Genomic DNA, 19188 nt, shown 5'->3' with positions numbered 1-19188 from the left:
TGGAGCAACTCTGGCAGACGGCACACATGCTGTGCAACCCCTGTTGAGTTGGAGTTTGAGTTCTCCAAGCAGCAGAGAGCTTTGCTGGTTGCAGTGTTATAGGGCTGACTCCACAGGGGCGTGTTGGACCTTTCCAGAGAGTTATGCTGGCCATACATGGGTCGAAATTCTACCCGATTTTTCTTCCGAAAATCGGACCTAAGAATAATCGGCCTGTTTTCGATCTGTTAGTGGGCCAATGGCACCGGCGAATTTCCATGGTTCCTTTTTGGTGATCAGGCATGTTGGAAAATTCATGAAAAATAACAGATTTTCGACTCGATGGTCAAATCGTAAGATCGTTTTTCCGAAAAGAATATGCGATTGAGCCTTGACCTGGAAGGAACAGAAATTTCACCTGTTATATGGGGGTGAACTTTATGACTTGAATGATTTTCGAAATCATTGATGGCACCATCAGATTACCGAGAGAACAACGTTTTTCGGAGGAAAAATCATTCGGAATTCGACCCATGTATGACCTGCATTAGGCTTCATGCACACTGAGTGGTTAACCCCATGGCATGAGACTCTGGCATTCAGGTGTTGATGGAGGGCGCCGTCCAGCCCCAATGTTGGCAGCCTGTAAAACTCTGAGAGGCTGACAGCTGGTGCATCTGGATGTTCCACTGAGCAGTACTAATGTTTAGGGCAGTATACATCCAGGGATGAATGCCAAGAACCCAAGCAGTCTGCATTCCGGGCATTTGTCTCTGGGCCCATACTGTCCCAAGCGTTACCACCACTTAGTGCACTACTGAGCCCCAGCACCTGTCAGCCTCTCATAATGTTGTAGAGGATGGGGCTGGACGGTGCGCCTGTGCCTATCACACACCTAAAGACCAGAGTCTCCTGCACCAGGGCTAGGCACTCATTGTGCATGCAGCCTTAGACTTCTCTGCAGTATGCTGTCAGGGGACAGTGTTTCTACCAATCAGACTGCTATCTAAAGAAAATAAACTAGAAGACGTTGCACGCCTTTAGATCTGCTACACCTGGAATGTGTTTTTTGCCTTTTACCACTGTAGAACTTTGGCTGACATGTATGCGGTGTGGTATATCCCATGTGATTCGCAAAGGAACCGCTACGCATTCCTGTGCAAATCACATGCGATTTGTGTGCGGTGCGATCGGAGCCATACATTTTGTATGGCTCTAATCGCACCGCACCAAAAAGGTGCAGGACCCTTTTTTTGGTTCGCACTAGAATCAGGTCACATGGGTATTCACACCCATGCGATCCGATTCTGCACATTGCACCGCGTTTTGCAGAGCGCTTTTGGGGTGTTGTTAACTTACCACAGGGGTGTCAACATGGCGGCCCTCCAGCTGTTGCGAAACTACAAGTCCCATAATGCCTCTACCTTTGGGAGTCATTCTTGTAACTGTCAGTCTTGCAATGCCTCATGGGACTTGAAGTTTGGCAACCGCTGGAGGGCCACCAGTTTGACACCCGTGACTTAACACACACATCTGCAGCGCTTCGCATGACTGGGGTGCGATTCTGCTGTGGTGCAGAATTCGCACAGAAAACGCTGCGAATTCCGCACCGCATCAGTGTGAACCCGGGCTACAAGAGTCAGTTGTGAGAGGCTCAACTGAAGGAGAAGTTTAAGATGTGGTCCAGGTCTGAAGATAGTGTCATTCTACAAATTGGGTGCCTTCAGCAACCACAGTCTATGGCTCTTAAAAACGTACCTGTTTAGCTGTAAAGTTTTGTACATTGTGCTTGTAGATTGCTTGTTTTTGTTGTTCCCGAGCTAAGTAAGATCATGTTTCCAATATCCCTCGCATTGACTGCCTCCGGAAAATGTCTACGCTATGGAAGGTCACCGCATGGCTTTCATGGAAAGTATTTAAATTTTGAACATCACCTGTGATGGATAACGTTACTGAATACACCTGAAATTAATAATTAAACATTAAAAGCAGTTTAATAATGAGCAAGGCCAAGGGTTATTATGGGGGGGTTGATGGATAGTAATTGAAAACCATACTTCATTATTTATATTTATATCATTCACGCATTAATGCCTAGTGTGTTTGCAAGCAGCTATTCTTTCTACACTTTGAGTCACAAACATTTCAATTAAAAGCTCATTTGTCTAGGCGTGCGGCAGATGAATTCATGGGCACAGCGGCTGTACGGTTGACACGCTTGCCTTGAAGCAGTGCGGTCCTGGGTTTACTTTCCACTATCCAATCTATCTGCATTGACTTTGTATGTCCTTCCATGTTTGTGTGGATTGTCTTCATATGGGCAGAGTATTTGGCTTCAGTCCAAACTGCGTTTGTGACATTGGATTGTAAGATTAGTCTGAGACTGATGAGAGGTGTTCGTTGTTTGGAAATCACCACAGAATATGTTTTTGATATTAAAAAATATTGTTAGTATTGTAAATATAAAAGACAAAAATTAATTCAGCTTTGTGTTCAATAATACATCATTAAATGAAAGTAGTCTATGGCTAGATTCACACTTGTGCTTCATGGGTAGAGTAGGCCACGGGGCGGACTGTCAACTCATGGGGCCCCTGAGCAATAGGGGATCATGGGGCCCCTGTGTCCTTGCCCAAACTCAAAAAAGCCTATGAAAAAGGTATCAAGGGCATCTCATGGGGCCCCCTACTGACTCTGGGCCCTCGGGCAGTGCCCGAGTTTCCAAATGGTCAGTCCGCCCCTGATAGGCCATTATTTATTTATTATTTATTTGAATCGTGCTGCATGGAATCACCAATGCATGGGGTGCCATGAAGAATTATTATCAACCCAGCGTGTCTGCCTAAGAGCACTGCGTTTTGTCTGCAGGACAGAAATGCAGCCTAAGTACCTGAATTTGACATGTTATCAGCCTCTTGCAGTTTACTGTATAGTCTGTACAGCTGAGCTCAGAGAGGGAGAGAAGTAAGATAGGTCAAGTGAACTGCATGGTGATAGGAGGAGAGAGCAGAGTGACAGAGAGATGAGCTTATCAGTCTGCTGCTTCTCCTTTCCCAGTCCAGTCTCAGGATGGAGAAGAGACCTGTAAGTGAAAGGGAATTTGCAGCAAGGAATATTAAACTGCCTTCCCCTGCTACACAGGGTTGTGCTTTGAGATAGAGATTTGTAACCATGGGGGTTGAATGCTGTTTGATCCCACCCATCACACCTCTGCACCCATCACCTGTATTGCCCATTCAACATCCTCCTCCCCTACATTTCTCCTTGTATGGCCCAACCTTACACCATACCATGGTGACGTTTGCCTTCCCTGACCCCAAACACCACACCTGTGTTTGCCTGTTGAACAGCTGCGTCCACTATACTTACATCCACATTTCTCTGTCCTTGCATGGTGTTTCCCCACCCTAGACCCCACCATGCTGACACCCCCCTAAACTACACCTGTGTTTGCCTATTCACCAGCTGCCTCCGCTACACTTGCACTTCTCTATTCTTGTATTATGTATCTCCACCTTACTCTATCCCACATGTGTCAAACACAAGACCCGCAAGCCGAATCTGGCCCGCCAGGCCATTTCATGTGGCCCTTGCAGCTTTCATGCAGCTTTTGCATCCTGCTCATCTCTGCCCCCCTTTTGTCTCATCACCAATGAGAAGGACAGAACTCCTCCTCCTGCACCTCTCTGTTCTGCCACAGCAACCCCTCTTCTCTCCTCCCCTGGTTTCAGCGTTCAGCAGACTCTGTCACCCAACTCCAGCCCTCCTATGGTCCTCCTCCAGACCCTGCACTTTCTGCTTCCCAGCTCTACCTCTAGCTTCTTCCCAGCAGCAGCACAAGGTTGGGGGGGGGGGGTATTGCACTCTGATGTAAGGGAGGGTGGGGGATTCTTGACTTCTGATGGTGGGCAGCTCTTGAAATCTGATGTAAAGGGGGTGGAGTGCTCTGGACATCTTCTGAGCATGGGTGGTGACTACATTCAGATCATGGGTGATCCTTAAGTTGAAGATTTATGAGCATGTGGATAGGACTGGTATGTTATATCTATCAGTATGTTATATTATTTCTTCCTGACCGAGCCAAAAGACAGCTACAGTGTGGTTGGCTAGTTCTGGGAGGGCGTCCATAGACATCCCAGAACCAAACCGCCCGCACGCCCCCTGGGTGCGCACTGTGCGCGAACTGTGAATGCTGTGTCCTTCAGGCACAGCTGATCGCGTGTCCAAGTCCAAGGGCCAATCAGAGCCGCCTTTTACCATGTGACCAGCTGTGTCCAATCACAGCTGATCACAGTGTAAATAGGAAATACCTGTTATCAGCAGTCCTCTCCTCACGCTGACAGCATGTGAAGAGAGGAGAGCCGGTAAGCAGCATTTCTCAGGGGGACATCTACACTGATCATCAGGGCACTGATGATCAGCGTAGCCCCATCAGTGTGGCCAATAGTGATCATCAGTGCCCTGTGCTGGCTTTCAGTGCCTATTTGTGCTGGCTATCAGTGCTTCATCAGTTATGCCTGTCAGTGCCTCTTCAGTTATGCCTTCCAGTGCCCATCAGTGCCACCTATCAGTGCCGCATATCAGTGCACCCTCATCAGTGCCCATTAGTGCCACCTATTAGTGCCCATCAGTGCCACCTATCAGTTCAGTCTCATCAGTGCCCATCAGTGCCACATATCAGTTCAGACTCATCAATGCCTCTTCATCAGCACACATCAGTGAAGGAGAAACTTTATAACAAAAACTAAGAAAAACTTTTTTTTTTTAATTATTGGTCTTTTTTTTTTTGTTTAGAAAAAAATAAAAACCCCAGAGGTGATTAAATACAGCCAAAAGAAAGCTCTATTTGTCTCAAAAAATGATAAAAATGTAGTTTGGGTACAGTGTTGCATGACCACGCAATTGTCATTCAAAGTGCAACAGTGCTGAAAGCTGAAAATTGGCCTGGGCAGGAAGAAGTTAACAGTGCCCGGTAAGCAAGGGGTTAATAGGAGGAAATAATTATGCTCTCTGTACTTTAATCACTTGTATTTTGACTATTTTGGTGTTTTTGGGGACACACCTGGTTACAATGTCACCTGCAAGTGGGTGGGATATACTAGGCGGCAAATGAACATGTTGTCCCTGAAGTTGATGTGTTGAATGCAGAAAGAATGCGTAGTAAGCAAGCGTGAGGATTTGAGTGACTTTGACCAGGGACAAATTGTAATGGCAAGATGACCGGGTCAGAGCAACTCCAAAACTGCAGCTCTTGTGGGATGTTCCTGGGCTTCTGTGGTCAGGACCGACCAAAAGTGGTCCAAGGAAGGAAAAACAGTGAATTGGTGACAGGGTCATGGGCAGCCAAGGTTCCTTGAGGCAAATGGGGAGGGAAGACTGGGCTGTGTACTCCGATCCAATAGAAGAGCTGCTGTAGCTCAAATTGCTGAAAAGGTTAATGGTGGTTCCCTTGGAAAAATGTCAGAAAACACAATGCTTCACAGTTTGATGTTAATGGGGCTGCATAGCCGCAGACCAGTCAGGGTGCCCATGGTGACCCGTGTTCACATCCAGAAGTGCCTATAATGGATATATGAGCATCAGAACTGGACTATATAGCAATGGAAGAAGGTGGCCTGGTCTGATTAATCATTTTTTCTTTTACATCATGTAAAAGAGTGGTTTGAGGAACAAATCAATGGGTTTCAGATGTTGACTTGTCCTCCAAAACCTCCATATCTCAATGCAATCAAGTATCTGTGGGATGTGCTGGAATATAAGTCTGATCCATGGAGGCCTATTTTGCAATGTACAGGACTTAAAGGATCTGCTACTGACAACTTTGTTCTGGATACCACAATATACCTTCATAGGTCAAGTGGATTTCATGCCTCAATGGGTCAGGGCTGTTTTGGTGGTAAAAAGAGGACCTACTCAATATTAGTTGGGTGACCTTGTTATGGTGAGTGGTCATCATGTTATGGCTGATCCATATATATAGATAAAATGAAGTACTGGCGTACCTCGGTTTACGAATTTAATTTGTTCTTCGGGACTTTTCATATTGCAAAAAATCTGTAAACCGAAACGCGGTTTCCCATAGGAATGCATTGAAAACCAATTAATCCGTTCCGGAGGTCAGAAAAAAGTAAAAATTAAATCTTTTATCTGTTCAAAACTCTTTATAAGAGAGAAAAAAGAAAAGACAAAGACACTGACCGAAGCCATGTAGGACTGCAAGATGGAAACTAGAGACTGGGGCAAGAATGGTACCGCTGATGGCAGACCTCTGAAGGAGAAATGGCCTACAGAAACCAGATTCTCCCACTCATCTTTCCCTTTCAGTATGACCAATGGTTGCTGTCAACATTGAAAACCAGAAGGACCGATGTTATTGGTTAGAATGTTAAAAGGTTAAAATGCACCTGTGCAGGTAGGGGGCGCTTGTAAAAAAAAAAATTGCATAGCTTTACCTATTATTATACAGGCGTACCTCGGTTTACGAATTTAATTCGTCCTGCGGGGCTTTTCGTATTGCGAAAAATTTGTAAACCAAAACGTGGTTTCCCATAGGAATGCATTGAAAACCAATTAATCCGTTCCAGAGGTCAGAAAAAAGTAAAAAAAAGTCTTATCTGTTCAAAACTCTTTATAAAGTGCACTTTAAAGGCATAAATACTGTACAGGGACATGATTAAAAACAAATTTGTAAATGCATTGAAAACCAATTAATCCGTTCGTATTGTGAAAAAAAATTTGTAAACCGAGGCAGGGGCGGACTGACAACTCATGGGGCCCCTGGGCAATAGGGGATCATGGGGCCCCTGTGTCCTTGCCCAAACTCAAAAAAGCCTATGAAAAAGGTACCAAGGGCATCTCATAGGGCCCCTACCGACCCCGGGCCCTCGGGCAGTACCCGAGTTTCCAAATGGTCAGTCCGCCCCTGAACCGAGGTGTTATTTTCAATGGATTTTCATTCGTAAACCGAAAATTACATTATTTATTTCAGGTACTTATATGGCGCCGTCAATTTATGCAGCACTTTTACATATATATATATATTGTACATTCATATCAGTCCCTAAGCCTCAAGGGGCGTACAATCTAAAGTCTTTAACTTACATTCATACATACACATACTAGGGACAATTTAGACAGAGTCCAATGAACCTACCAGCATGTCTTTGGAGTGTGAGAGGAAATCGGAGTACCCGAAGGAAACCCACGCAGGTGTAGCGGCAAGATGTGTATCCCTGAAGCACCTGCGCATGTCACGGTTTTCGGCAGAAGTAGACGATCACAGATCACCATCCATAGCACAGAACTGCCACAGTTAAGCAATTCATTTCAGTTCAGTAATCGATTGCTCGTCACTGAAAATGTGACATGCGCAGATGCGTCAGGGATACACATCTTCATGGGGATACTGATCTTGCCGCTACACAGGCACAGGGAGAACATGCAAACTCCAGGCAGGTGGAGCCCTGGCTGGGATTTGAACCAGCGACCCTAGTACTGCCATGCAGAAGTGCTAACCATTTCGCCACTGTGCCACTCACATTAACCGAGGCGTTTGTAAACCGAGGTACGCCTGTATATACAATTATGAGATGTACTGTATGTTATTTTTTTTTCTTTTTTCTTCTGCCCTCTTTAGAAGCAATGTTTGATAATGAAGTTTGTTGCATTTTTCCTCTTGCTTGAATAAAACATATTAATTATGATATTGTTCTTTTCTAATTAGGGTTGGCTTGGTATTCACCGTGGGTGATTTTGGGAGTGGGCATCGGCTTATTAATGCGGGATAACTAATACATAAATGATATGGCACAAACAAGCACTTCTGCTGTAGTGTACAGAACCCACAATGTTAAAATGGATGTTCCATTGATAAATGTGCCATCATCAGACTTTTTTTCTCATGAGCGATCACTGATAATGGCCCTTTATTGCATGAGCATGTATGATGTCAGCTTAGCAAATGTTCCTGAGTGTCCTGCATATTTTGTCCTCGTAGATTGTAATGGTGTTCAGGAATAACCTTGACACAAATATTTCAACGTTACATTTCATATTTCTAATTTAATACTTCCTGTAATTAAAAAGAATGTTATATTGAACAGAAGACTTTCAAAGAATGACTTACAAAAGGAGAAGTGATTAGCAGAATAGGATTTTTCTATTCTGGGCGCTTTTTTTTTTTTTTTTCTTAACAAGGTCTAATTTTGCAGGAATTTGGGTTGCATTATTGAAGGGGGATCAAGGGCATTTGCCCCAGGCCTGTGAGTCTCTTTGGGATGGAACTATATTTTAAAGTACTGCCTGGACCTTGAAGAAGGGGACATATCCCAAAAGCTCGTTCTCAGAATTGTATGTTAGTGCAAATAAAAAAAGTATCATGGACAGTACTCAATTGTTTCTGTCTCAAGTGCACTAATACGGCTACAATCACCTCAAGCAAAGTAAATATAAAGCCTTATGAAAAAAAACGAAAAAAACGAAATGAAAACCTTTTTTTTTCCCATTTTGGATAGTGTACGGGAGGGTTATAACCCCTGTTAGGTTTTTTTCTGCTATCTCTGTCCATTGGTGGCGATTTCCATTCACGTCCTGTCCCATGGTGGCGATTTCCATTCACGCCTTGTCCCATGGTGGCGATTTCCATTAACTTCCTGTCCTACGGTGGCGATTTCCATTTACTTCCTGTCCCACAATAGCGATTTCCATTCACATCCTGTCCCACGGTGGCGATTTCCATTCACGTCCTGTCCCACGGTGGCGATTTCCTTTCACGTTCTGTCGCACGGTGGCGATTTCCATTCACGTCCTGTCCCACGGTGGTGATTTCCTTTCATGTTCTGTCGCACGGTGGCGATTTCCATTCACTTCCTATCCCACAGTGGCGATTTCCATTCACTTCCTGTCTCGTGGTGGAGATTTCCATTCACTTCCTGTCCTGTGGTGGAGATTTCCATTCACTTCCTGTCCCATGGTGGAGATTTTCATTCATGTCCTGTCCCATGGTGGCGATTTCCATTCACTTCCTGTCCCACGGTGGTGATTACCATTCACATCCTGTCCCACGGTGGCGATTTCCATTCACGTTTTGTCCCACGGTGGCGATTTCCATTCACTTCCTGTCCCACGGTGGCGATTTCCATTCACTTCCTGTCCCGTGGTGGAGATTTCCATTCACTTCCTGTCCTGTGGTGGAGATTTCCATTCACTTCCTGTCCCATGGTGGAGATTTCTATTCACGTTCTGTCCCATGGTGGAGATTTCCATTCACGTCCTGTCCCATGGTGGAGATTTCCATTCACGTCCTGTCCCATGGTGGAGATTTCCACTTACGTCCTGTCCAATGGTGGAGATTTCCACTTACGTCCTGTCCCATGGTGGCGATTTCCATTCACGTCTTGCCCCATGGTGGAGATTTCCATTCATGGCCTGTCCCATGGTGGAGATTTCTATTCACTTCCTGTCCCATGGTGGAGATTTCCATTCATGTCCTGTCCCATGGTGGAGATATCCATTCACTTCCTGTCCCATGGTGGAGATTTCCATTCACTTTCTGTCTCCTGTCCCATGGTGGAGATTTCCATTCACTTTCTGTCCCATAACCAAAACAGGAAATGAGAGGAAATCCTTCCAAAGTGAGAAATTCCCTGGTTGTCACTACAACTAATATTCCCTTTGGAAGATTTCCCTTCTGTTTCTGTTAGGTCGCTTTCATACAAATGTTCCGATTACGTCCACCTGTCTGTTTTTTCAGGCAGACCTGATCGGAAACTCCATTCTCCTCTTTGGGTGGTCAGATGTAAACGGACTGCCTGTCTGTTTACACCCGCCTACATCCAATCCAATCATATCCACTAAAAACAAACAGATGGGGATCCCTTCCTCTCTGTTTGGCTGGATCGGGTCAGAGGGCAGACGGGTATAAAAGGACAGGCAGTCTATTTACATCTGACCGCCCATAGTGGAGAGCAGGCTGTGTCTGTGTCCGCTCTGCATAAACTGAGCAGACACAGATCTGTCATCCGCCCACTCAGTGAGGATTGCAGGCAGAGTCCGCCCCAAAAGAAAGGGACCTAATGGTGACAACCCAAAGTTTGAGATTTTCTTTCATGTTCGGTGATGATGGTAAACAGGACCAATACAACAGGTGATCTCCCGGGAGCACAGACAGCAATAAAAAATGTCAGGTGTTCTAATCCCTTCTAAAGTTACTTTTTAAAGTTCAATGAAAGGCAGAAAACTTTTTTTTTTAATTTTAATCTCCCTTTAGGGAGATTTCCCTTCACTTCCTGTCACATAGCCAAAACAGCAAGTAAGAGGAGAACCCTACAAATTGGCTGTCATCAGAACTAGAGTCCCAGTTGGAAGATTTTCCCTCTTCCTGTTTCGGTGACAACCCAAAATGTGGGATTTTCTTTCACCTTCATTAGATGTGGTGGCTGCATTCGTTTTCTTTTTTAGGCTATTTATTTCGCCTCTGTTTTCACCTGGTGTTCTGGCCAGTAACACATCTCCTGTATTACAGCGCCCCCGCTCTGGATGAAGGAGCACAGGGGACTGAATACCATAACAGTGCTATTGGACCTTTATGACTCCTGGTCACTTTATTGCACGTTTCAACATTTTGTGTGAGGTTGATTATCTTTATTTTTGGGACATGTGAAGAGAAGGTTTTCCATATAATTTGGCACCTTTGGACAGCAGCATTGTCAGTCGGAGGGAATGGGAGTGTTCGATGTACTAGCTGGTTTAAATACACTAACAAATTGGAGCCAAACTCCAGCTAATACTTTTTTAAGCAGTTACAGCAAACTGTTTTTTTTCCTTCTGGGACAAAAATTTTCCATAAATAAAAGCAGATCATTCTAAGCATCCCTCTCAGTGGTAAATGGTTTTTCTCAACCATCTAACTGCTACATCTGCAGGACAGTTTGCTGGCTGGATCACCAGGTGAAAATAAAGGAAAGAAAAAAAAAAACGAATCCAGCCATCAAATCTAAGAATTGGTAAGTTGCAATATTAAAAATATTTGTTTTTGGGTTTTAATACTGCTTTCAATAATAAAGACCTCTCCCAACTGAAAACTATATATATATTTTATTTCTATACAAGGGAAAGCAGGGGAAGTCTGTTAAAGACTAGGAAAAGAACAAAAACCACCCTGTACTGTTCTTCTGTGCGTGTCTTTTTGTTGTGTCATATTTCTTTTTAGCAAAACGTAGCGCATGTAAAGGTCAGAAGTTTGCACTGAATTAAATGGTAGCGGTGTTTATCAGATTAACAGCTGCTAACCCAGCTGCTCGCTGCTCTCGTGGCTCGGTAGGTAGGTTAAATTGCCGGCTTCCAGCTCTTCCCACGTGTTCTGTGCTGAAGGCTCTCAGAAGAGCTGGAAGGAGAAATCTTGTTAATGCAATATTTAGGTACAATAGTATTACAGATATTTAGAACGCGGAAAGAAAAAAGTAAGATGCGGGTTTATTCAGACTAAACCGACAGATTTTAGAACAACCTCACACATTGGGCTCTTGGATGAAATATTTTGTTGGGGGGATTTATGGTGGGTGGAAATCTCTCTGGTTGGAGGTTTGTAGATGACTACAGTAAATGTCCATACAGTTACCAGCCGCTACTGTCACATGATCCTTAGCTATTAGATTGTAGACTCTTAGGAGCAAGGCCTTCCGAAACCTCTTGTATTGTAACTGTACTGTCTCCATTTATAATGTAAAGCAGTGTTGTCCAAATGGCAGCCCGAGGGCCAGATGTGACCCTTTGCTTGCCTTTATCTGGCCCTCGGGGCAGTGTTCCTCACACTAATATGAGACACTATTCCTCCCACTGACACCAACGATGGGGTACTATTCCTCCCACTACCAATGGCTAAGTACTGTTCCTTCCACTGACACCAATTATGGAGTACTATTCCTCCCACTATCCATAAATAGGGTACTATGCCTCCCACTTACACCAACAATGGGGCACTATTCCTTCCACTAGCAACAATTGGGCTTTATTCCTCCCAATACCAATGACTGGGTACTATTCCTCCCAATGATGGGATACTATTCCTCCCACTACCAATTATGGGATACTATTCTTCCCACTTACACCAACAATGGGGCACTATTCCTCCCACTAGCAATGATTGGGCTTTATTCCGCTCATTACCAATGACTGGGTACTATTCCTCCCAATGATGGGATACTATTCCTCCCACTACCAATTATGGGATACTATTCTTCCCATTTACACCAACAATGGGGCACTATTCCTCCCACTAGCAATAATTGGGCTTTATTCCGCTCATTACCAATGACTGGGTACTATTCCTCCCAATGATGGGATACTATTCCTCCCACTACCAATTATGGGATTATGGGATACTATTCTTCCCACTTACACCAACAATGGGGCACTATTCCTCCCACTAGCAATGATTGGGCTTTATTCCGCTAATTACCAATGACTGGGTACTATTCCTCCCAATGATGGGATACTATTCCTCCCACTACCAATTATGGGATTATGGGATACTATTCTTCCCACTTACACCAACGATGGGGCACTATTCCTCTCACTAGCAATGATTGGGCCTAATTCCTCTCATTACCAATGACTGGGTACTATTCCTCCCAATGATGGGATACTATTCCTCCCACTAGCAATTATGGGATACTATTCTTCCCACTTACACCAACAATGGGGCACTATTCCTCCCACTAGCAATGATTGGGCTTTATTCCTCCCATTACCAATGACTGGGTATTATTCCTCCCAATGATGGGATACTATTCCTCCCACTACCAATCATGGGATACTATTCTTCCCACTTACACCAACGATGGGGCACTATTCTTTCCACTCACACCAACGTCTGGCCCCCCTAAAGTCTGAAGGACAGTAAACTGGCCTTTTGTTTACAATGTATCCCTGATGTTGAGCTTGCTAACTAGCCGAACACCTCTTGCAATATATCTATGAAGAGCTATCCAGCTGTCACATTTTATAGGTTCCTTGCCCAAACCCGGAGTCTTCCTCTAGAAACACCACTTTTTCAAGGAGCTCTGCCTAGGTGAGGGCCCAATTTGCAGGTCCATCTTTACTTCTTACAAAACTCTGTTGGACCTCAATGCCACTGTGGACGCACCTTTATTAGCGAAATAAGAGAGAGATGTTTGGGTCACCTTCACTAATCTCCAAAAAGAGAACATGCTTTTCTTTACACAGAAGTCCTTCCTTTGCAGTAAGTACCAAGAAACCACCTACAAAATAATCTTTCACTGGTACAGAACCCCGTCGGTTCTAGAAAAGCTTTTCCTCAACCAGATGGTGCTGCGAACAACAACCAGGCACCCTTTTACATATCTTTCGGGAATGCCCCAATCTTCAAACGTTTAGGCAGCCAGTGCTTCAACTCATTTACAAATTTACGGACATTTCCCTACGTGATGATCTGGCTGCAGTTCTACTTAACTTTACTCCCTTATCAAGGAAACAGTATCACAAATCCCTTCTCAAACACCTCCATAATGCTGCATGGGCATGTATATTGGGGCAATGGAAGCAACAGTCTGCACCTCACCTATAGTTGCCTAATGGCTTGCAAGAGTAAATGACATTGAAGAGATGGAAGACCTGACTGCTACTCTTCGGGATAAATCAAAGGAACATAAGACCAGGTGGTTCTACTGGGACCTTTACTGCTTCTCTGATGAATTCCTCAACTCCCCTTGCTGTGTGCCTGTGCATTACACTGCTTAATTAGCACCACCACTCTCTATTCCCCAGGAGGGGTTTTCTCTTCCTCACAGACACCCCCATTTTTTTTCCTCCCAATCCCTCCCTCTCTACCCTTGACTCCCTCTTTTCCCTCCACCTTCGTTTTCCTTTCTATCATATTAACTTCCTAAAAATTGGTATGCTCAGACCGCGATCTGCCAGTAGATTGTGACCAGGTGACTGGTAGATTGCAGTCTGGGCTGGGTGACCCGCCACCCCAGAGCATCAAACAGAGTGCAATGCAGAGGGACAACTTGTAAATTTGGAGCTGTAGTAGGGAGCAAGATCCGCATAAGCCGATGTCTCCTCTGTAGTGCCGGCTCCTGTCCCATGTAGAGGGATACCAACTGCACTCCACCTCTTATACCAGCTAGCGGTCTCCAGAGTGGTGCCAGCAGCAGGAAAGATCTTTAGGTCATTGTGAAGCAATACACTGGGTATAATAGTATAGGGTTGCCTTCATACTGATGTGCTGCGGTTTACCCATACCGCGGGTAGAGACGCAGTGTACCGGCAGCTTTCCTGCGAGTTTGCTGTGCTTAGCCATAGACTTCTGTTATATCCTGTGGGTTTGCTGTAATTTCTAAAAGCGCACCAAAACAAGTTCCTAACCCAGGAAAGTCGCAAGATTCACTGTACTGCACCCGTGGTGCAGGTAAACCGCAGCACTTCAGTGTGAAAGCAACCTTATAGTGGGCTCAGAGCAGTAAGGGTTCATTTACATTTGCAGTTCGAGAGGTGGTAAAACCCCATACTTAAGACGTGTTTTTTACCATCCCCGCCCCAACAGCACCCCCTTTAGCTGCAGTGACCAGGGGTGTACACAGGGCTGCTGTTAGAAACCACAGGACCCCATACAGCCAACCTGACAGGGTCCCCCCCGAATAAAAATACATTTTACTAGGCTTCACTTATGAATGAACACAGTGGGTGATCAGTACTCATCATATGTACCAAACCCTTCCCCCACTTTCCACCCTGAATGATCCTATTGTGTGCTTGCAGCTGCCAGTCGAAGGAGAGGTGGGAAGCCTGCAGCACTGCAGGGGTGGGGGCACACAGGTGGGCTGGGCAGCAGGGGGAAACGTATAGTGTACAAGGGTTATGGTTCCGGCAGAAGGGGATTGGTTCCAGTACCTGCCCCCCACCCTGCCGTGCCGATTACCCTCCCTGCCCAAATTACCCAGTTTCCCAACCCCCCCGCTGTCCTGGGCCCTGTACAGGAGTACTGGTGGTACCCCCTTATCCACAACCCTGGGTGTACACATGTTGCAGCCTGTCGTGGTTGATGGGTGTAGCAATTACCAAGCATGATCTATTCAAGTGAATGAGGCAGCTCTGCAAGGGCCTTCCAACCTTGTACAGTACAGCAAACAAGGGGTTACAACAGGCAGCGCTGTGTTGCTTTTTCACCACCTCTTTAACCCTTTGGACCCTGCAGAAGCATGCAGCTGCCAGCACTTGCAGAGTGGCCCCATTTACTTAAATGGGTTGAGATTGGCAGGTGGTAGCACCCACCAAAAGCAACAGTGGGTTTAATTCCTGCTGTGGCATGTGTACACCTTTTGACTGCTGCCTCAGCAGCTAAATGGGGTAGGGATTGGGGGCGGTAAAAACCACAATTAAACCAGAGGGTTTTACCCCCCCCCCAACTTTATGTGTGAATGAGCCCTAAGGGTGCCACTTCTGAATGCAACTAAAGGCTCATTCACAAGTGAAGCAGCCACTGTTGCTCCTCTGAAAAGTGATCCAAGAGTGTTTGACAGGTGGTGAGGAGGCAATATATTGCTTCCTCACCACCTGATTTAAACCCATGATTACCATGCAATGCACACTACTGCGACACGGTAGTACCTGTCTACATATAGTCTCACCCTTTTACTATTGCTCCATGGTCTATGGTCTCTATGGTCTTATTCTTACCAGGATGTACCTGTATACTCTACCTTATATAGACTATATGCTCTGTGAGGTTTTTCTTGTATCTGTCTTTCTTGTATTTTTATCTTCTTGTATCTGTCGCATACCATTAAATAAAAAATATAAAAAATATATAATGTAGAGCTCTGCGCAGATTGTTGGCACTATATAAATCCTGTATAATAATAATTGCATTACAAGAAGTTACTATGGCTAGCAATTTTGTAGCCACTTTTTAGGGCCCATTTAGATTTATTCGTAGACATAGAGGTGCATTATTTGTAGCGTTAGTGTCATTGTTAACATGCATTTTATTGCGTGTTTTTGAAATTAGAATTTGGAATAATTAGGTTTAAGGACCATTGACCAATACTTGGGTAATACCAGTTGCCAATGCATCAAGATGTATGTTCTACACATGTTATACCCAATCAGAGGCTATAGCCTGCAGTGCTGATCTGTGTATTCTGACAGTGGGGGAAGCCTACCTGCTGTCAGAATAAAATGACTCCCCCCCCATGCACACAGTTGAGTGTGGAAGGAGATACCGGGTTTTTTTTGTTTTTTTTTTCATTCAACCTGCTGGTTGAACGAAAAAAAAACTGACCCATCCATGGCCAGTTTTAGTAGGCCTTTGTTTATGGAAACTGGCAGTTTTTTTGTCTTGGAAATTACAATTCTGAATGCATCTCAATTCTCAGGATCTGTTGATCTTAAAATAATTATTACAGAATGCCATTTGATGTCCTTATTCCTAAGCTGAGTACCTTGGAGCCATTAAATGCTGTTCTCTTTGGTAGCCTTTATTGGTTAGCAGCAGCCAAGTATCTATTATCGGTTGAATTTGTAAATATGTGTTTGCAGGATCCCCGCGGGCCTCGTCAATTGCAGCATCACGCATGGAGCAGGCCATGTCTGAGATAACCAGGCACAGCAGTGCCCAGAAGCAGGGACCAATGCAGCAATGGATCACTCTTGAGCAGATATGGCTTCAGGCTGGTGAGTGTCAAAGAGCTAAAACACATATGATAAAATGCACAATGGGCTGCGCACAATTTGGGTTACTATTTTGACAAAAGTATAAATATCTCAGCTAGTAAGACTATACTGTAGGTGTATTTTTAAGTGCAAAGTATAGAATTAAAGAAAAGATCCTATTGCCTGGCATAGGTGACACAGGCACTTTCCTTCTGCTCTGTTTTTCTGGATCTAGGTCATAACTGTCACATGATGGCTTCAAACATCCAACATCTGCAATTGCTCTCTAATCCCAGACCATATATTAATTGTTGGTAATAATTAATAAATATTAATATGTACAATTTTGGAACTTATATGTGACCTTGGAGTTGGAGAATGGATGGTGCCATCAGTGATTCAACACTATTGCTCAATCAGATCTTGGAGTATAAGGCAAAGTATCATGAAGTATGGGAGCTGCAATCATTTACTGGACTTTGAAGGTTTAGGCCAGATGTGCTCAACCTGTGGCCCGTGGGACACATATGGCCCTCGGAGCCCTCTGATGTGGCCCTCAACCTCGAACCAGGGAAGCGCATGCCTGAGACTGTCAACCCATTGTTTGTGATCTGGGCTTCTCGAGCCTCCATCCTGGAGCATCAGAGTGCATCGAGCCGGTTCTGGCAGCTGAGGAAGCAGGTGACTGCGGACAAAGCAGGAGCATAAGCCAATGCTTCCTCGGTAGCTCTGGCTCCTGTCCCAGGCGGAGTGATACCAAGTGCACTTCACCTGGGACCTTTCTAGCAGTCTGGAGAGCAATACCAGCAGAAGCTGGAAGAGGAAAAGAAGGCCAGTGTATTAAACAACAAATACACACACTTTTGCAGTAGGCATATTAGCAGCACCTATAAAAGGGTTAACAACTATCAGGCTGCTTTCACACTGATCCACTGGTGCAGCGCAGTACACCCGCACCTTTCATGTGGGTTAGCTTTACTGAGCCAAAGACTTCTATTATATCCTGTTGGTTTGGTGCGCTTTCAGAAAGTTCATCAAACCCGCAAGATATATTAGAAGTCCATGGCAAAGCGCAGCTAACCCACAGGAAAGCCACAAGTGCGCTGTGTTGCACCCACGGTGCGGGTGAACTGCAGCACACCATTGTGAGAGCAGCCTTATAGGGGGTTCAGGACAGTAAGGGCTCAGTTACAATTGCAGTTTGAGGGTGGGGCAATGTAAATCCCCATAGTTGAGATATGTTTTTACCACACACACCCCAACCACCGGCGTAGCATCAGGGGTCGCAATGGCGAACCTGCCCCATGCTACAGGGGGCTCTTGTGGCCTCCCTGTCACATTCTGTTTTACACTGGGACTGGAGAGGTGACATATACAGGAACCAGTCCTCCCCATTTTCCTCCTGAAATCTGGCTTCTCTTCTTCTCCCTCTCGCTGGCACTCAGTGGTTGCAGGAAGAAAAAGTTCATTCTGCTTCTCAAAATAAAAAATTCCCAATTTTGAACCATTTTATTTCATTGTAGCCCGCGACCAGTTACCAAATTACTAAAGTGGACCTCGCTCTTCGAGAGGTTGAGCACCCCTGGTTTAGGCTGTCAAACTTGCTTCACTATTTAATAAATTGCTTCCCTGGACTGAGTGTATAGAGAGGATGGACAAAATATTATGAACTTCACTATTGTTTGATGTTTCAAGAGCAACAGTTTCCATGGCGCAGAGATTGTATAGCATAGCAAGACTAGATCAGTGAAGAACAGTTGGCGAAAACCAAAATGAAGTAACAAGGACCACTGAACACTAATAAGGATTGTGGCCAAACAATATAGAACTACTGCAGCAAAAGTGACAGCAGAACTGTAGATCAGGGCTGTGCCGGATTACCAGATAGGCAGAGTAGACACCAGTGTATGGGCCCCACTAAGTTTAAGGGCCCAGCAACAGGAGATCAAATAATATTGATTTGATCTTGAAAGAAAATTGCAAAGAAACTTTCTTAAATTGTTTATAAAATAAAGAAAAATGAATCAACTCAAAGAAGTTCTGTAAATATTTTACTTTAAAGACTCTATAGAAAAAATACTGTATTAATGTAATGTAATAACAACTTTAAAGTGTTACTAAACCCACAACAGTAAAATCAGTCTATATATGCAGTAAAGCATGCTTGTTATACTCACTGTGGAACCTAAGGGGTTAATCCTCTGCATTGTGTAAAAAGGCCCTTGATCCTGACTTTTCTTCTCCTCCTCTTGTTCAAATGTCCACGTCTTGTCTCCTGATAAGACAGACTGAACCGTAGCCATTCTGCTCAGTTTAGTGTGTATTGCTAGAAAGGTTTTTTTTTTTTCTTGGGAGAGTGCATGTGAACAGAACAGGGCCAATTAGCAGTGTCCAGACAGAGGTCAGTGGTGTTGCATCCTCATAAAGCAAAAAGAAAACTCCTCCTACAAGCTTTAACCAGTGCTTGCCCATAAACTGATAGAAGTCACAAGACTGCTCTAACTGCTGATGGGAAAAGGTATTTAGCAGTTTATA

The 19188-nt window shown here is 44.6% G+C and overlaps 1 protein-coding gene across 1 annotated transcript in view; it reads left to right on the top strand.

The window, feature by feature from the left end:
• TTC7A (tetratricopeptide repeat domain 7A) overlaps positions 1-19188 on the top strand; it is a 592416-nt gene that overhangs the window by 405933 nt on the left and 167295 nt on the right. The window contains exon 18 of the mRNA XM_089653910.1: positions 16540-16674. Coding sequence (XP_089510036.1) covers positions 16540-16674 — 135 coding nt within the window. The remainder of the gene's footprint in view (positions 1-16539; positions 16675-19188) is intronic.

Source organism: Staurois parvus, unplaced genomic scaffold (assembly GCF_062004578.1).
Source record: "Staurois parvus isolate SC_StPar_1 unplaced genomic scaffold, SC_StPar_1.0 ptg000727l, whole genome shotgun sequence".
NCBI classification, from domain to species: Eukaryota; Metazoa; Chordata; class Amphibia; order Anura; family Ranidae; genus Staurois; species Staurois parvus.
Note: the sequence above shows the minus strand (reverse complement) of the source record. Positions and strands in the feature narration are given on the sequence as shown.